The sequence below is a fragment of the Pituophis catenifer genome, unplaced genomic scaffold (genome assembly GCF_029215685.1).
Source record: "Pituophis catenifer annectens isolate HBS135680 unplaced genomic scaffold, rPitCat1.0.hap2 SCAF_3, whole genome shotgun sequence".
Taxonomy (NCBI): Eukaryota; Metazoa; Chordata; class Lepidosauria; order Squamata; family Colubridae; genus Pituophis; species Pituophis catenifer.
Window position 1 is genome coordinate 136,946,658 of NW_027256883.1, and position 20,360 is coordinate 136,967,017.

The window sequence follows — 20,360 nt, forward strand, 5'->3', positions numbered from 1 at the left end:
CAGCTTCGACAGGTGTCTGTTGACATAACCTTGGAAAGGTTTTTTGTTTTTGTTTTTTGTTTTGACTAGCAGCTGAGGCACCACATTCCTAAATTCCCCCATCCCTCCCCCGCCCCCAATGAATGGCAATCAAGAAACAAAGCAGGACTAAACATGAAAAAGAATGGCTTCAGCTAAAGTCATTTTGCAGGTTCACACGCTGCTTGTAGTCATCATGTGGGAGTTGGTCAGCCATGTAAGTTTGTTTAATAAATAAGTTTTGATGAATCGGAGTTAGGAATGGAAGTTACTTTGCTCATTGCTTATTTCTCCCTGAGCTGCTACTTCCCATTGGTTTCCATTGGCAGAGTCCACAGACTTCTGTGGAATACTCCTTAAATATACAGCAACAAGTTTCCCATTCCTATGGGTTTGATTGTTGGTTTAATGAACCACAATAGTACGTTTTGCAACATCATAGAGTTCCTAAAAAACACATAATCAAATTGGCTGAAAGAAAGATGCTTGGCAGGTAAAGGGTTTATGTCCAGTGAACTTATGATTCATGCTTATATCAACCAATCAGTAGTTAAAAAGAATAACCTCATTCATGATTACTTTGATTTAACTCTTTCTTAAGCTGCTGTCCATGTAAATACAAAAATTGACATAAATAATTTCTGGTTAAAGTTTCCACATATTTTCATCTCTTTTTCTTTTGCCTAAAGAATTTTGTAATTGTTCTTACTTTAAAAACAGCTAAATTTGTTCCATAATCTTGTGAATTTCCCTTTAATTAGTTCCCTTTTTCATCATGCCAAATTTCTTCTAAGAAAAAGGGAGACTGTGGCACTGGGCAAAACAACAAACTGGGTGAAACACACATTCCAAAGGAAACTTCATAAATGGTAAAGCCCAAGCAAAACTTCTCTCCTCCAAGTATTAGTCACTGCATCATCTGGAAGGCTTGGTGCAGTTTCCTGAATGTTTAAACCCCCCCCCCTTGTCTTTCTGTGTGTTGATTCACACATGCTTCACTAATACCCACAGAGCCCTAGAAAGAAAGAGCTACAGGATATCAACATCCACTTTCGAAAAATTCTACAGTTTAAGCTGGAATTTATATTATCAGATGTAGGCTGTGTAAAGCCTTTCACACATTATTAGTCCCTGACTCACAACTGGAGGCCCTGATTTAATGTCTAGTTTATAAATCTCTTGAAAGTAAAAAAAATACGTTTCTATAAAGTAGGTTTCTATGTTTTTTTTTTCTATGTTGTCTCTATATTTGGAGAAGGGCTTTAATGCTTTTATTCCCATCCTTATTGCTGAAATTCAGTTATTGTGGCTCTAATATTGCTGGCAAAATTGCATATTGCTAAGAATTTCTGGAGACAGTTTTCCTGTGCATTAATAGAATGAAAGCATCAAGTAAAAACATCTAAATGTAAGAAGCAACCAACAAAGAAGAATTGCAGGATGATGGATTTGCAAATGGATACAATATAGAAATGATAAAATCCTTTAAAACGCTGGGTCCCAGCACAAATTTTGTTTCCCTTACATACCAACGGAGGTGAAGTATAAACTGTGCCTTTTTGGAATAAGGAGAAATAGCACTGCACTGATAAATTAAGATTTGCAAAAGGCTTCTACATTTGGTCAGTGGAACGGAAATTGAAAAGATAATTTCATAATCCTATGTTATTGCTAATTAATACAATAGAAAGAGATTGGGTAAGCAAAATTTCCTGAAACAGTTAAGGGGCGAACAGGCAACCCTGAAGGTACTCTGTACCATAGAGCCGGAGGTGTTTTTAAATTTATGTAAATAAATACATAATCTGACTCTTTACTGCTGTTTTAAATAACTATGTGCCAAACCAAACAGCATCCAGTACTATTACACCTGGACGCCATAAACCTGTATTTGCATTCTGCCTAGATGTTCGTGGATGTTAAAATCTTGCTCATCTGAGTATCACAAGATTGATGAGATTATGTCAGTAAGCATAATTGATCATTTGCATAAATTAGCTCCCAGAAACGTAACTCTGGAAAAGCACCTTGTTATTGTCCTACATGACAGATCTCATAATTCCAGTGTTTAGTTGTACATTGTTAGGCCTATCCTAATAAAGAGGTTCACACTTTTGGAGAACAGCTTCAGCATACATACAACCTGTTGTCTCCAAGTCCCATTACTTCTTTGACATGGTATTTGTAGAGAAGTCTTCAGAACCCCTTTGCAGTGCTTTCTTCCCTTTGTTCCCCTTCTATTGATATGTACCAACTTCTTATTCTAGTCATGAGTCAATTTCCCTCCTTTCTAAAAATGCTAGTTGCTTGCTTCCAAAGATCATTCTTTTTCAGAATATTTCCAGTCTGCTTGGCCAACTTATAAAGTAAAATTATTTTCTTTCATCCCAACAAAACATGCATCTTTATTTCTAAGTAAAGATTGCAAAATCTGTGAATATTCCCATACTGATACATCCAACAACTTGAACGTAATATATCATACATGGGAACAGACTGATCTACACTGCTTCTGTTTGTGATCTGTTGATAGATTGTTGTTTTATTAACCAGAGGTCAAAATAATTGTATCCCCGTAGCACTGTTATTATTTATTTATTAATAACATACTTGTGATACTTACGTTTATACATACACGTGGAATAGGAATAGAAACATCAATTCTTAAATACAATGAAAGCAGCAGTTAAATTTAAGCCATACTAAAATGTAGAAGAAACTTTGCACTTGGAGCTATAGTGTAGTATTTGATTTTCCTGCCTATGGGTTATATTTTGGTTGTGTAAATAAATCTGAAGTGGGAACAATTTTAAGACTTTCAATACCTTCCCAAGTGAACAAGCCCTGAACAGGTTTCTCCTACTTCTTGTTTTGAATTTTCTCTATACAGAGCAGTAGCCCTTGCATTTGTAATAAAAAGAATTTTAAGAATCTGTTTTCTTTTTTTCAGGGAGCAAAAGTTCTATTGGCACTTGAAGCTTATATTTCCTCAGAGTCATGCTAAATTCACAGAACAAAGGTATTCATACACACTTGCCAGCAAACTTAATTTCACATGAAGTTTAAATAATTATGTAATTACATTATTTAATTTAAATAATTACTGGATTATAGTTTACAATTACATTTGGGTTTTGTTTGGAAAGAATGCACAGGTTTCTGAATAAACAAACTATTGGGATATTTCATTTGAGCTGTTTTAAAATTACCGTACATATCATCTTACATATTTCTAGCTTTATCTGTGTAATCTAGGAAGCTTTAAATCGAGAAAATATGGCTTATTGTACATATTTCTTACATGGCTGTATCCTGTATTACAATTTTGGTATGTAACCAAGTAAATATCATCCCTCAAGTATTTATTTCAGTTTCCTATCTAGAACAGAATATACAACAGGAAGATGGATCTACATTAAAACTTATTTAAAGATATGAAAGAATTATTTCAGTTTGGAATAAATAATTGGAATTTAGCAGACAATCTTTTTGGTATCTTGGATATGAATTCCTAAATGTTTTGTATATATCTCTGAATGAACCTTATGTAGCTGAAAAAGAGTAATTAATAAAACTGCATACAGTATATATTAATGTGACGCTAACTGGTTTGTAGATTCCTATTAATATCTTCACTGATAATTTGTATTTCTGGACAAAGGGTACCAGATGATAAACCATTGTGTGATATTTTGAAGACATATATTGATCCTCAAGAATCTGATCCTGTCAAGCAGCAAAGGTACTTTCTTTTACAAGTTGTATGTTCTATTATTTCTATTATTTCAGTAAATTAGTATAATATATTATTATTTTTTCAGTTGGATTCTCTTGCTGAATCAATAATTTTTTTAAAAAAATATTTTTTGTTATGTGATAATATTTCTTAAATGTTACATTTTTTATTGCAGATTAAAAATCTACACAATATCTCCCCAGTCAGACATACAAATTTTGATGAAAGTAGAAAATAGGCCAAATAATTCTGTCAGGTAAGAATTTTAATCTTATTGTTATCAAAGGAAACAGTGTATCTACTGAGCTTGAAAATAATCAGTTGGTTAACTATGAATTGATTAGAGATTGGATTTTGTAGAAAAAGAGAGATTCAGCACTGTACAAACTTGGATTTTTCTTTCTTCAAAATTGTAACATTTCAAAGAAGGCCTACAGCTTATTTAGAATACATACTTTACATAAACCACCTGAGATTCTGGGTTGGGTTTGGAAAAATACTTGTGTAAAACTATTTTTTAAAAATGAAGATGACTGTGAATCTTTAAGCTATATATACAAATGGTCTTAATCAGTGTAAGGCAACTCCCATGTATCCGGAAAATGTATTTCTAGTTATTGTGGATGGTGAAAGGAATTTATTTTCTCTTCACCTTCGTCTATGCCTGAGTGTTATAAATTATTTCCTTCTTCCATGCATAGCTTTGGCAGTTCCTTTTGGTCAACTGTAATATTTTCGTTTTCCATGCAAAATGGATGATGGTGGTAGTGGTGAGGATGAGGATGATGTTATTGAACATATTGGGTCATCTCAGAAATTGTTTACTCAGTACAGTAATGTGTTTAATAGTCCTCCCTCTGGTAAAAACAATAGTGTTTGCAGTTTCTCTGGATCTTTTTTTGAAACTGTGTGACTGATGGTTAAGAACACAGAACACATTAAAACAGTGGTCTCCAACCTTTCCAGCTTGGCGGGTCGGCGGGTTGGAGAGGGGTTGGTTCCATGCGAGCGGCATGGAAATTGGGCATCTCTGCATTAAAACCCAATCAACGTTGTAGAAGCAAATTTGCTTGACAGATAACAAATCCATTCCACCTATAGATGTGCCATTTATTCATAGAGCGTTTTTCTCTTTTTATTTCCTTTTCCCCTTTTTCTTTGTCTAAGACAGAGGGAAAAAAACATAAATGCTTCCAGAGATTAGGAGAATCCACAAATGATTAATCTTACTCATCCTCACAAGCAAAATATACAGCATAAAAAAAAGCTAATTCACTGTCAGGCAAAAAGAAAAGAGAAGGGAGATTTTAAAGAAAGCAGGCAGAGTTTAGAGGAAATGGTGAAGTTGCTATATTACTCCTAATTGGTGGCAGAGAAATCGGAAGCAATTTGGCAGCACCTTTTCAACTACAGTTAACACGTTTTATTAAATGTGTTTATTAAAATGCTTTCATGAACTGCACCTCCCTTCATTAGATGCCTAGATTGGCTAGACTGATGTTTCATAAGGATATGGTCAAAGGGAAGGGAAGATACGGTACTTGGTTATACAGATGAAGGTTACACGAGAGTTACAAGTACCTTATTAATTAACAGTTCAGAGCAGGAAGAATACACTATTGTTCCTTGGTTATGTTTGCAGTTTTTTAAATTCCTGTTAAATATAGCTATTTGTCCTCTTTAGAATTAATCCTTTCGTCCAACACAGTATGCTTGGAATGCCTTAGTAATGATTTCATACGGTAGGATTATTGCTTTTTCCAGTAAGGAAAGGAAAGAACCAATTGCCAAATAATACAATCTGATTGAGGAACTACATCTTCTTATTTTGTCAAGTGACTTTCCAGAAAAGGTTTTGTGAGTAAAAGAAATTATTGTAATAAAAAAATATGTGTTTGGGATAATATATATATATATACATACAATATATGTATATACCGTATTTTCCGGCGTATAAGACGACTTTTTAACCCAGGAAAATCATCTCAAAAGTCGGGGGTCGTCTTATACGCCGGGTACCCGAATCTGAGTTGCTGGCGCTGACCGATGACACTTTGGGAGCGCCGGCAACATTGAGGGGAAGCTGTACTCCGAATTAGTTCCAACCTACAAGAGGTGCCAGGCAGTGCGGGGCCCACGAGAAAGGAACGCGTCCCCACTCTACCCCGGAATTCGGATCACCTTCCTTCCTTTCCCAGCAGTCCACGGTGAAAGCGGCGCCGCGGTCGACCTGGGCCAGCGCCTTGCACACCTGGCTCTGCGTCTCCATTATGAGAAGCCCCATGCGACTTCGCATGTCTCCGCCCCAGTCGCGCAGCTCTCGCAATCCGCTCACCGGAGGAGCCATGAAGTGCTCGCACCGCCTTGCCAGATCTTCCTCGTCCTCCTTTCCCCACAGCTTTTCCCGTTGTAATTGCTGCTGCTGCTACCGCCGAGGCTGCTCCTTCATCTCCGCCCACCGCACCAGACCCAGCCCGGCCAGCACCGCCGTGGCTCCCGCAGTCCAAGCGGATCGGCGCCCGGGCTCGCAGGCGAAGGGTGGGAGTGCGCAGCGCACTTTCCTGGCTTGGCGCCGATCCGGACGGCTGCAGAAAGAACTGGGCACCGGCTGTCATGTCTTTTCTGCTGTGCCGGGTTCGGCACCTGGGCTCCTGGGGTTTAAGCCTTTGGGCCGGCCCGTGCTGCTCCAGGATGTTCGCTTCGGGCTCCTTGGAATTGCTGCTGGGCGCTTCTTCCCGTTGGGGCGATGGTGGGTGGACTGCGGGAGCCACGGCGGACTCCTTCCCCACGAGGTATTGCTCTGCATTTCACCACCTCTTCCAGGCTCGCAGCCACCCACCATCGCCCCAACGGGAAGAAGCGCCCAGCAGCAATTCCAAGGAGCCCGAAGCGAACATCCTGGAGCAGCACGGGCCGGCCCAAAGGCTTAAACCCCGGGAGCCCAGGTGCCGAACCCGGCACAGCAGAAAAGACATGACAGCCGGTGCCCAGTTCCTTCTGCAGCCATCCGGATCAGCGCCCGGGCTCGCAGGCGAAGGGTGGGAGTGCGCAGCGCACTTTCCTGGCTTGGCGCCGATCCGGACGGCTGCAGAAAGAACTGGGCACCGGCTGTCATGTCTTTTCTGCTGTGCCGGGTTCGGCACCTGGGCTCCTGGGGTTTAAGCCTTTGGGCCGGCCCGTGCTGCTCCAGGATGTTCGCTTCGGGCTCCTTGGAATTGCTGCTGGGCGCTTCTTCCCGTTGGGGCGATGGTGAGTGGACTGCGGGAGCCACGGCGGACTCCTTCCCCACGAGGTATTGCTCTGCATTTCACCACCTCTTCCAGGCTCGCAGCCACCCACCATCGCCCCAACGGGAAGAAGCGCCCAGCAGCAATTCCAAGGAGCCCGAAGCGAACATCATGGAGCAGCACGGGCTGGCCCAGAGGCTTAAACCCCGGGAGCCCAGGTGCCGAACCCCGCACAGCAGAAAAGACATGACAGCCAGTGCCCAGTTCGTTCTGCAGCCGTCCGGATCAGCGTCCGGGCTCGCAGGCAAAGGGTGGGAGTGCGCAGCGCATTCTCCTGGCTTGCTTACCTTAGCTCAGTGGTTGGGGGGTCAAACAACCCTTTCACAGGGGTTTTGATGGTGGTGCAATACAGAAAAACGAGCGCAGCCCTCGCCATCCGGAATGAATGGTGCTGTTGTGGCGGTGGGGGAGGGGGCGGCAGAAGCGGGAAGAAGTGGTGTTTGCGATGGCTGGAAGCTGTGGGAGTGAAGCACTACTTTCATTTGTACGGCAGCAGCATTCCGCCTTGGTATATTTGTGTCAGGAGTGGCGCAAGGCAGCCTTTGTTTCCTGCTGCCTGGGACTCAGAGTGGTAAATAGCGTCTGATCCGGAGAGCTGCTGGATTTTGCTCTCTAATCCGGCTGCCAAATCGGCCCCCTGCAAACTCTCGTCTCTCAAGGAGCGCTCCCTGAAGTGGGGCTGGAAACTTTGGTTGGACTGCTTGAGAGAGGAGAGCTTGCAGGGGGGTGATCTGGTGTCTGCAATGGAGAGTGGCATCCAGCTTTTTCTCTCCGCTATAAGAGCGCTGTAAGAGCGGCAGCCCTCATCTCCTAATGTTTGGGACTCGGAGCGGTAAATGGTGACTGGTCCGGGGAGCAGCTGGATTTTGCAGTCCCAAGCATTAGGAGATGAGGGCTGCCGCTCTTACAGCGCTCTTACAGCGGAGAGAAAAAGCCGGATGCCGCTCTCCGTTGCAGACACCAGATCGCCCCCCTGCAAGCTCTCCTCTCTCAAGCAGTCCAACCAAAGTTTCCAGCCCCGCTTCAGGGAGCGCTCCTTGAGAGACGAGAGTTTGCAGGGGGCCGATTTGGCAGCCGGATTAGAGAGCAAAATCCAGCAGCTCTCCGGATCAGACGCTATTTACCACTCTGAGTGCCAGGCAGCAGGAAACAAAGGCTGCCTTGCGCCACTCCTGACACAAATATACCAAGGCGGAATGCTCATGCCGCACAAGTTCAAGTAGTGCTTCGCTCCCACACTTCTTCCGGCCCTCAGTCTCTCAGGGAGATGCTTGACTTCCTCTCAGCCCCAAGACACTGGCTGGCCCATGAGATGAGAGAGAGAGAGAATGAGAGAGAAAGAGAGAATCAGAATGAGACAGAGAGAGAAAGAGACAAAGAATGAAAGAGAGAGAAAGACAGAATGAAAGAGAATGAGAGAAAGAGACAGAGAGAATCAGAGAGAGTGAGAGAGAGAGAATGAGAGACAGAGAAAGAGACAGAATCAAAGAGAACCAAAGAATCAGAGAGAGAATGAGAAGAGAGGGAGAGAAAATGAAAGAGAATCAGAATGAGAGAATCAGAATGAGAGGGAGAGAGTGGGGAGAGAGAGAAAGAGGGGGAGAGAGAGAAAGAGAAAGAGCGGGAGGGAGAAAGAGAAAGTGGGGGGGAGAGAAAGGGGGACAGAGAGAAAGAGAATGAGAGAGAGTGGGGGGAGAGAAAGAGAGTGGGAGAAAGAGAGAAAGGGGGGAGAAAGAGAATGAGAGAGAAAGAGTGGGAGAGAGAGAAAGAATGAGAAAGAGGGGAGAGAAAGGGAAAGAGTGGGGGAAAGAAAGAATGAGAAAGAGAGGGGGAGAGAGAAAGAGAATGAGAGAGGGGGGAGAGAGAAAGAGAGAATGAGAAAGAGTGGGAGAGAAAGAAAGAGAGGGAGAGAGAGAGAAAGCGAAAATGAGAGAGAGAGAAAGAGAGAATGAGAGAGAAAGAGTGGGAGACAGAGAGAGAGAGAGAGACAGAGAGGATGGAGAGTGCCTGAAGGACCCCATCCCGTACTGGGAGTCCAGGTGCTTCAGCAAGCGGGGCACTGGATTCGTATTAGTGGTCTGCGAAATTTAAAATTATGAAGTTGGTGGTCCCTGAGGTCCAAAAGGTTGGGGACCCCTGGCCTAAGACCATCGGAAAACACATATTTTTGATGGTTTTAGGAATAACTTTATCGTTGGGGGTCACCACAACATGAGGAACTGTATTAAAGGGTCGCGGCATTAGGAAGGTTGAGAACCACTGCCTTAGCTGCTTGCCTTGCTTCGCTTGCCTGAATCCATTCCATCAGCAAGCAACTCCCTGCCTGCAACCAAGCAGGCAGGGAGTTGTGGACTTCAACTCCCAGAATTCCTCAGCCAGCAAAACAAAGCTGGCTGAGGAATTGTGGGAGTTGAAGTCTACAAGTCTTAAAGTTGCCAAGGTTGGAGACCCCTGTTCTATTGGGTACGTAAGTTTTTTTCCCCTTTGGGATCTTTAAAAAAAAATAGTTAATTGGGTTTTTTTTTAGTTCTTTTTTAGACCTAGCCATTTAAAGTTTAGGAAGTTTTAAATTTAGCTTTCATATAAAAATAAAAATAAAATAAAATAAAATAATATTTGTGTAGCTTTCTGAGATTTAGTGTGTTTCTGTAGTGTTTCACTCTAACTACACAAACACACAAAATCTCACAAAGCTGTATGTGGAATTTTGTGTGTGTGAAGTGTGAAAGTTGGGTTTTTGGGCTTTTTGTGGCTGTGTGAAGTTCCTGCTTGTTGCAGGGGCCATTTTGGGTCTAGCACATCTACTTTTACATTGTGGATGAGCCAGTTGTGTTGTGTTGTGTTGTGTTGTGTTGTGTGTGTGTAAAGCGTGAAAGTTGTTTTTTGGGGCTTTTTGGGGCTGTGTGAGGTTCCTGCTTGTTTCAGGGGCCATTTTGGGTCTAGCACAGCTGCTTTTACAGTGTGGGTGAGCCAGTTGATGTTTTTTTAATTTTTATTTGGTGTGCGTTGGAAGAGGGGTAGTCTTATACGGCGAGTATAGCCCAAACCCTATATTTTAACAGGAAAAGTAGGGGGTCGTCTTATACGCCCAGTCGTCTTATACGCCGGAAAATACGGTATATATATATACACATACATACATACATACATACATACATACATACATACATACATACATACACCTCATCATGAATCACAAGTAATTAATAAGGATAAACTTTTATGTACACTACTTATATGTGTATGGCTTCAAATATTCCTTCAGAAGTGTTATAGGAGCACTTATAGTAAGATGTCAGTGAAGGACTAATGTTGAACTTCAGTTCCTTTGTATGATAACTAAACTGTTGGGTTGTGTATCATCCTGATATTTCTTAGGCGCACACATATTTGTTGTGAAGAATATTCCCTTATTTTGTGTTTTAAAGACCTAAATATTATTATTAATTCTAAATATTGAGCTAGTCCTTACCTGTTAATGGATAGCTGGTAATGGATAGCTGAACATACTGGAGTTTATTTTTTCTTTCATTGCCAAATCTGTCTTGAGGATTTCCAGTCATTATATGCCAGTGTGAACCATTACCAATATTACAGCAATCTTTCTTTTAAACTTGTGATAGTTTTCATTAGTCTTTTACAATCTTCAAATTTCTACTCCTACTATTCCACATCACTATAATATTTTCCACGATGTTCGTCTGGTGAGAAAGTGCAATGTAAACATAGTTTCAGAGTTTTCTTTCAGAACTAACTTGTGTCATCCCTATTTGTTCCCAAAGGCATTTGTTTAAATTTGCTATAATTTAGTTTGATTTCAGTTTTGTCAATGCTATTGGATTTGTCCATCTTTAAATGAGCAATTATTAAGTAATGGGCACTATTCAATTTTTTTAATGTGTCATTAAGAATTGAATTTAATGAACCTTACCATCATAGAATTCTGTAACTACTTAGTAACCGTTAAGCTACCTGCAATTTTTAAAGTAATATGTTGAAGAAACTTTTTTAAGAACTACATTTTTATTTACATTATTTTTTTTAAGAATTACACTGGTTTTTTATTACTACAAAGCTATGAATAGCTAAAAGGAAACCTTGTTCACGTTTCTCATTTTTTTTACAGGATTCTATCAGTATTTCCATTTTATGCTGAGAGCCTGTTTTGCCTCATTTGCTCAGTGATATACTTCCTTATGTATTTCAATATATTTTAATGTGCTAAGTTATCAGGAATCCATTATATTCTTGAGTGAAAAACAGTCATCTAAATTCATTCAACAAACAGTGCTCGCTCTTCTCCATTTGCAATTGTACTATAAATAGATACCTTATGTTTCCTTAGATTGCACAAGATTGTAGATTGGCATCTTGAATATCAAAAATGGAATGTTAGCAATAGGTACCGTAGTACTTACATTCAGATACACCTCTCATTTTCTGCACCTAAACAATGAAATTACTAAAAATTACAAAATGAGTTGAATATCCTGAATTTTAACCTGTGTTTTGTTTTGTTTCTCTTGTCAATACTACTACTGGATATTTAAGGCATGCAAAATGTTCTAACAGAACATTCTAATCCTGAAATAGGACATCCTGTATTGTAATAGCCCACTTTGGAAGCTGAATTGCTTTCCAGAACATTTGGAAAGATGGGGAATGGATCATTTGCATACCCATATTGGATAGGGCTTAGCATTTCCTATATCCATGCAATCCAACTGTGCTAATCACCATATCTACACACCTGGGTGGATACGGCCTACAAAAAATACATATTTAATTTTTGAAGGTTAATGCACCAACAATACATATCTAAATACCAAAAGATAAAAAAGTTTGCTAGATTACCTAGAAATTAAGGCTGTTTTTTACAGATAAATTCAGGAAAAATTCCACCCAAAAAAAAGAGAGAGAAAAGAAGGATTTTTAGAATTGAAATGTTCAAGCTTCATATTTTCTCACCAGTTGTTGACAACTTATCCCATCATGTGTAACCTTTTATAATTGCCTAATATTGGTCAGTCATTTATTCATATACTATAGTCAGTATATGCCAGCAATATTTTTTTTTCCAAACCTGGTAGTTCCCAGCACTACTTCAAAAGCCCTCATTTTCTTAAAAGGAAAATTTAAACGGCAAATGGTTGACAGAATAGCTAAAAAAACTCTAGTCTTTTTTTTTTTTACAAGCAGTTACTTGTTAGCATATAAATAATGAAACGTTTCAAGGATTGTTTTGTACCAAGCTGATTCTACCATGACTCTGTGACAGATTTTAAAAAAAGTTCATATGAGCCCCAAACTTTTTAAGCTATCCTCAGTGTATACCAGTGAGAAGATAAATACTACAAAGTATGTAGATATTGTAGAATTTGAACCGATAAAAGTGGAAGAATAATTGGGACTATCATCAATAATTTGAATTGTTTCTTTCTCCTTTTTGAGGTAGGAATTTTGTGTGTTGCTGTGCTTTTGTGCATTTTCACTTCTCTTTGCCAAAAGGGAATCCCCCTGTTTATCTTTTACTGACAGAAATGAACTAGAATTGTTCTCCTGACCTTGTCATGAGAGGTTTGACCTTTCATTGGCAGAGCCATTGGAATATGTTTGTTTTCAAAAGTGAGTGGCTTTTTGGCAGGCGATCAGCAAATAAAAACTTTATAAGAATGCAAAGACCTCATGGGAATGTGGAATTTAAGATTTTTTTTAAAATGTAACCTATTGTATATTAATTGAAGACTTTTATTCATGAAGGGACATTTGCCAGGTACGATGAATACATGGCCTAACAGCACTTTTAATAAAAGAGACTTTGTTCTTTTAAAGGTCCTTGTCTCGAATAACTAAAATTTATGCAATACTTGATATATCTGATTTATTTTCTCACTCTATTTCATCATAAAAGTTACACAATTTCTAATGCATTGGTTTTATATTCTCATCATAATTCATCATAAGTATAATTTGGCAAAGACATCAGACTATTTCTATATCTATCTTATCTAAATTAAAATCCACATACTAGACTTTATTTGGGAGTGTGAAAAGGGCACATTGGTAGGCAGAGTGAAACTTATGTACCACTTGCAGGTTTGGAGTTCGTGATATAGATCCAAGCTTGTCTGCATGAATTTGCCAGCTGCAGAAGCCATTGTGTCAGATACTTTTTCAGCTAAAGTTCTGTGTAGCTACATAACTCTTAAAAATTACTCAGTAAGGACCAACTGAGGTCCTTACTGAGGCTCCTTCTTAATGATTTAAATTCTTTTTTAATTATCTTAACATTTGTATTTGTATGTTTTTTAATTTTGGCTGTTCACCGCCCTGAGTCCCCTCTGGGAGAAGGGCGGTATACAAATTAAATAAATAAATAAATAAATAAATTAGGGAAGAAAATAAGAAAACGTGTGGTTCTAGAGACTGTTTTGCTATAATGGATTATTGAATCTTCCACAATGATTGATTAATCGGTAGTTTTATAGCCTGCCCCTTCAGTGCTGTCTTTGATACCATTTCCACCCTGTTTTAAATTCCAAAATTATAACTGAAGAGTGCTAAAACTATAGTTTAAAAGACATCTGTGGGAAAGCAAAGTGACAATTAATTTATCTTGCCCTGCTTCTGGATAAGATCTGAATTTACTCCTTAGCAAACATCAGTAGAACTTTTGAATAAAACTCAAAGCTGTAAGGAATTGCTGAAGCTACAGCATTGGAACAAAACAAATTTCTTTACTATGTATATATGTTGGGAATAGTGATAACTAGCTGCACAAATTTAAAATTGTGGACTTCTAATTAAAGGGGTGTTTCCAAGAAGTTTGTGTTAGTTAATGGTGACACCATACCTCAAATTTACTTCAGAGCAGTTTTAGATTATGTGACCACATACGTAAGAGTTTTGTCTCACTGATTATTCAGAACATATAGAAGTAATAAACATCGGAATACTCAAAAACAATACTGTATGTCCTCATAGTGCCTTTCCTAACTTAGTTTCTTCCTTTCTTAGTCTTGTATTGGGACTACATCCTCCAGAGGTTTCAACCATCTTGGATGGAAATGCTGGTTATTTGTCGAACCAGAATTTATGGAGACTGCCAGGTTGGAAAATGCTTCTGTGCTAAAAAAAAAAAAAAAATCCTGGTCTTTGTGTAATACCATACTTGGTTTTAGTAAATGCAAAACAAAATTGAACATACCCAACTGAAAACAAGTTGTTAGCATGGAATGTGTTTATCCTTTCTCTATCAATGTTATTTCCTTTTAGAATATTTAATTCCAGTCTATCCACTCAGTTATTTTTAACTTTTCCTAAGAAGATGTGAACTTTCTTTATTCCATTCAGTTTCATATTAATTTTTAAAATTCTTTAGGGTCTGCAAACCCTGTCACATATTATTACATTTGAAAAGGGAAATGTATGAATAGTTGATAGTTGTTTTCTGGGACTTCCTAACTTGCTGCATTTCCTCCTATTGTGTCTCAGTTTTGCATATTTTCCTACTGTACACATTCCTGAGTTTCAGTCCCATTGCCCTGCTGCGTTCATTAAAACAACCTTTAATGAGTGAAACGGTATTCTTGGTACTATTCTTTATTATCTCACTGGCAATCGCTTTCGAATGAGCTTGTTCATGGACTTTGGTCTTACTCTTTAAAATACATATATTGAATGCTGTACTGTTATCTTTCCTTATTCAAACTTTTGCTCCTAGCCCTGCTGCTCTATCTGTCCCCGGTCTGTGACTTTTAAACTTCATTGGAATCTTTATAGATCTGTAGATCTGGTAACAGATGGCCTGAGTTATTTTCGTCCTTTTCAGGTTTCTCAATAGTAAGCCTGAATTGCTACTATCTATGTATATATGACTTGCAGTGTAAATCCGGTCACATTTCTGTACTTTGCACCTTGCATTAAACTTTATCTTCCCCCACCCCCCTCGGTGCTTCAAGAACAGTAGAAAACAATACTGCTTGGAAGGGAAGTTGCTCCCTTGCTGGTCAAGAACCATCAAGTGAGGGGCAAGGAATCAGCTGAAATGTGGGAAGGTTGGGGAGAAGTAGCAATGAGTTTAAAATCTTTGTGTAAAAAAGGGACAATCAGCAGTTTGGTATCGCTTCATTCTAGTTTGCAGTAACTTGTCTAGCTGCACTGTGTTGTACGCCTGAAATGTCATGTCCAACCCTAGCAGCCATGTTAAGGTATATGATAAGCACTTCTTGAGACAGTAACCAACAAATACATGATTAACAACCTGTTGAAAATCTGACTGGTAGTAGAATTGGCAGTTAATTTTCAGGCATTTCATGGCATTCTATTCCATGTTAACACTAAGTTTGTGCGTCCTTAGATTCAGTGTTGCTCTTGAATATTAAGGTCCTTAGTAGAGCCATTCACTGGGAAGAATGTTTTCTTTTTTTTCAAATTTTCTGAACAAGAATGACACACTAATAAAAAGATATGTTTCAGTGATATCCAGGTTGAATTATTAGTCCCTCTGGGCCTAATTCTGAATATTGTCAGAAGTTGCACTTAATTCAGAATACAGCTGCGATATGCTGCTTACTATAGGTAGTAATTTCAGAAGAGGGTCATTGGTTTACCTGGCAAGTGGAAAGTGAAGAATGTAAGTCAATCTTAATAGATCTGTCTTTCTCCCATACAGTATGTGTTGTATAATTTTGAAAAGTTGTCTTTATTCCATTGGCATTTAAAGCTGGCAACTCAAAACATGGCCTCCTTGGTGTATGCACCAAAATTGAGCAACTTCTTCCCAGGAGGATCTGTTCCCTCTTTTTTATTATTTTTCTTTCTAAAATCTGTTGTCCTTATAATTGTAAAAGGAACATATTTGGGGCCTTAATTTTAATTGTCTTAAGCAATTTTAAATATGGAATTATTGCATAAATGAATGTTTTAGGAGGGTTTTCTTTAACTGAATTTTCAAGCCACTGTGGTTATGATAGTCAAAGCCAAGTCTCAACATTTTCCTTCTCTGGATCACATTTTTGAAATGTTCAAAGTGTATTTGTGTGTCTGAAATTGGGTTAAACAGTCACTGAAGTAGCATAGCCAACTACTTTCATGTTTTAAGAATACATTCATGGCATGTTTTACAACACACATCTGTTCTACAAATGTCTACAAATCTAGATACATTGTATAGGAACCTTTTTCTTCAGCAATGTTGTCATTTACCTAAGTAAAATATGAATTTCAGAGTTCACTGCATTATAAACATATGCACGATCCTTTATAAAGAGAGTTAGAAAGTGCCATTCTTCAGATTATGGTAATATACACTACAGTGGGGCAAAAAAGTATTTAGTCAGCCACCAATTGTGCAAGTTCTCCCACTTAAAAAGATGTGAGAGGCCTGTAATTGACATCATAGGTAGACCTCAACTATGAGAGACAGAATGAGAAAACAAATCCAGACAATCACATTGTCTGATTTGGAAAGAATTTATTTGCAAATTATGGTGGAAAATAAGTATTTGGTCAATATCAAAAGTTCATCTCAATAGTTTGTTATATATCCTTTGTTGGCAACGACAGAGGTCAAATGTTTTCTGTAAGTCTTCACAAGGTTGGCACACACTGTTGCTGGTATGTTGGCCCATTCCTCCATGCAGATCTCCTCTAGAGCAGTGATGTTTTGGGGCTGTCGCTGGGCAACACGGACTTTCAACTCCTTCCAAAGTTTTTCTATGGGGTTGAGATCTGGAGCCTGGCTAGGCCACTCCAGGACCTTGAAATGCTTCTCGAAGCCACTCCTTCGTTGCCCGGGCGATGTGTTTGGGATCATTGTCATGCTGAAAGACCCAGCCACGTTTCATCTTCAATGCCCTTGCTGATGGAAGGAGGTTTGCACTCAAAATCTCACGATACATGGCCCCATTCATTCTTTCCTGTACATGGATCAGTCGTCCTGGTCCCTTTGCAGAGAAACAGCCCCAAAGCATGATGTTGCCACCCCCCATGCTTCACAGTAGGTATGGTGTTCTTTGGATGCAACTCAGCATTCTCCTCCAAACACGACGAGTTGTGTTTCTACCAAACAGTTCTACTTTGGTTTCATCTGACCATATGACATTCTCCCAATCTTCTTCTGGATCATCCAAATGCTCTCTAGCAAACTTCAGATGGGCCCGGACATGTACTGGCTTAAGCAGGGGGACACGTCTGGCACTGCAGGATCTGAGTCCCTGGCGGCGTAGTGTGTTACTGATGGTAGCCTTTATTAAGTTGGTCCCAGCTCTCTGCAGGTCATTCACTAGGTCCCCCTGTGTGGTTCTGGGATTTTTGCTCACCGTTCTTGTGATCATTTTGACCCCACGGGGTGAGATCTTGCGTGGAGCCCCAGATCGAGGGAGATTATCAGTGGTCTTGTATGTCTTCCATTTTCTAATTATTGCTCCCACAGTTGATTTCTTAACACCAAGCTGCTTGCCTATTGCAGATTCAGTCTTCCCAGCCTGGCGCAGGTCTACAATTTTTGTTTCTGGTGTCCTTTGACAGTTCTTTGATCCTCACCATAGTGGAGTTTGGAGTGTGACTGTTTGAGATTGTGGACAGGTGTCTTTTATACTGATAACAAATTCAAACAGGTGCCATTAATACAGGTAATGAGTGGAGGACAGAGGAGCCTCTTAAAGAAGAAGTTACAGGTCTGTGAGAGCCAGAAATCTTGCTTGTTTGTAGGTGACCAAATACTTATTTTTCACCATAATTTGTAAATAAATTATTTCCAAATCAGACAATGTGATTGTCTGGATTTGTTTTCTCATTTTGTCTTTCATAGTTGAGGTCTACCTATGATGTCAATTACAGGCCTCTCTCATCTTTTTAAGTGGGAGAACTTACACAGTTGGTGGCTGACTAAATACTTTTTTGCCTCACTGTATATCAGGGAAATGAATTGTTGTTTAACAGTGAAGATAACTGTTACATTACATGATCCATTTTTTTCCAAAAATTGCATCCAAAAGTGTGTTGATTTACAACTTCAGTTGAGAAGCATGGAAGTGGTTAAAGAGGTTAGCTGAGGGGAAACAGTTGGTAATTCAGTTGACAAAGTGTTTTTCAGGAAATTGCATTTTATCTAGTGTTTGAATCCTTTTTATGGGGATTACAGCCAAAGAATCATTCAGGTGCCAGTGTTCTTTATAAATCATCTTGAAAAAGATTGACAATCTTAATTCTTTCTCTCTGAATTATTAAATTAGTATTGAGACAAATATATACACAAAATTTTAAATAAGTTGTATAAACTAAATTTACAATCCAGTGTGTAGTTTTTTCCCTTGCCGTACAACTGAGGAGTAAATCTTGATGTATTCTAGTTTAGAAATCATAACCACAAGGAAGGTTTATTCACCACTTAGGAATGAATGTCCATCTGTTAGTTATTATCTCTGCTGTAATTCAGCTCCTCTGAATTAATACATGAAAGGAATTGTAATATATATATATATATATATATCTTCTTTGTTCCTTCTATTCTCCTACTTCATGAAATGAAGTCAGATATTCTACATTATTGTTAGTAGACCATATTCTACTAGCAATGCACTGCTTTTGACAGCCAGTGTAACAGAATGCTTTCACTAGAGAGACCCAAGTTCATTCATCTTCTTCATATTCAGCTATGGAAGATCATTGGGTGGCTTTGAGCAGTAATTTTCTCTCACCCTGATCTACTCAAAGGGCCGCCTTGAATTCCTAAGGGAAAGGTGAGATACAAATATAGCAAGTAAGGAAATAAACATGTCTTTTTTCTTGAATCTTATGAAATGTTACACACATGGTTCCCAAATTCATTTCCTTGAGGACCAGTCTATAAAATATAATGCTAACCGATTGACTGCTTTCAGGAGTCATCTTTGTCAGTATATGCTGATATCAGAATATTTTAAAAAATTCTTACTCAAGAATTCTTTTCCCAAGCGCAGTATTCATCTGAGTACTCTGCAAGATGAAGAGCAACTCCATAAGATTTTTATCTTTATCATCATTCACAGGCTACAAAATTTCCATTATTAAAACTGTTGAATGCCAAAGATTGATGAAAGATTAAATCCTGCAATGCCATTGGAATGACTTAAAGGACAAAGATTGTGAGGAGTGAAAAGAAAGAATTTAAAGTTGTACTATTTGATCAGAGATAAACAATTTGTACAATATTTCTGGTAACTTCTACTGGACCTTTTATTGAAGCAGCATTGAAAAGATGACAATTTATGGGTTGGTAGATAAAAGTTAGGCTATGGGAAAAAAAGGTCTGTTATATTTTAACCCATTTTATAATTACAATAAGCTATATTAGCTTATGCTTGGTGTGCTGAAGGTTAGATGCTACTTCTTTATCATTGTGTTTACTTTTTACTCTCCCCCCCCCCCCCCCGCACCTGAATTCCCTTGAAATTTTCTTTTTCCTTGTGGCTTATTTTGGATTTGTTTTTACTGTGGTCACTTAAAAACTTCATTAAAACTATTTAAAAAATAATTACCCATTTATCCTCATGACAGAGAGGCAGGATATGTGTTTTTAAAATTTACTGGAAATAGCATCATCTATAAAGTAAAATATTAGAAACTAACAAAGACCGTTTTGTATAAAGAGACATGAAAAAAATGCACCTTTACCATGGGTACTGTGAAAACTAAAATTAGGAGAGATTGAAGTGAACTAAACAACACCTTTGCATCTTTCATTTATCTCAGAAAATTTTCTGTCAAATTGGGAGAAGATTAAGAAGCTTAAAAAGCCCAGGTTGAAAGAGACAGAGCAGATAGTAACCAACTTTTGAAAAAAAAAAAAAAAACTTCAGAGAGAGAAGGAAGCAAAAGCTTTAAAAGAGAACAAGGACAAAGCTGTGAGTCAAATGGCACAGCACTAAAGAATACAAATTATGATCCAGCAGTAAATACTTGTTGTATCCTATCTTTTGAGACATTGTCATGTTTAGCCAAACATGATTAGCTAAAGATTAATATATAACCTTCTGGTCCTTTCTTAGCTTCCTTTCATCTCTTCCTTCCTTCCCGCTGATCATGGAAATTAGATGTCAACAAGAATGTAAGAGATATAACTTTATTATAAAAGCTGTGGGTGGGTAGAGGTGGTTTCTTCTAATATAAAAAAAGGTCAAATCTGATATTGTCATCCCTGTAGTTTACTTTTAAACACCTAAACCTAGGCTTGTTGTTTTAGCAGTGTTGAAAGTCTGAGGTAAATTGATAAATTGAATAAACAAGGTATTTCAAGGCTTGTTTAAGTGCTGAATAAATTTATGTTGCAGGGAAAC

At 38.7% G+C, this 20,360-nt stretch overlaps 1 protein-coding gene across 1 annotated transcript in view; it reads left to right on the plus strand.

The window, feature by feature from the left end:
• Window positions 1-20,360, plus strand: part of ZNHIT6 (zinc finger HIT-type containing 6) — a 40,037-nt gene that overhangs the window by 10,565 nt on the left and 9,112 nt on the right. The window contains exons 6-8 of the mRNA XM_070939414.1: window positions 2,969-3,037; window positions 3,680-3,760; window positions 3,930-4,010. Of these exons, the coding sequence (XP_070795515.1) occupies window positions 2,969-3,037; window positions 3,680-3,760; window positions 3,930-4,010 (231 nt within the window). The remainder of the gene's footprint in view (window positions 1-2,968; window positions 3,038-3,679; window positions 3,761-3,929; window positions 4,011-20,360) is intronic.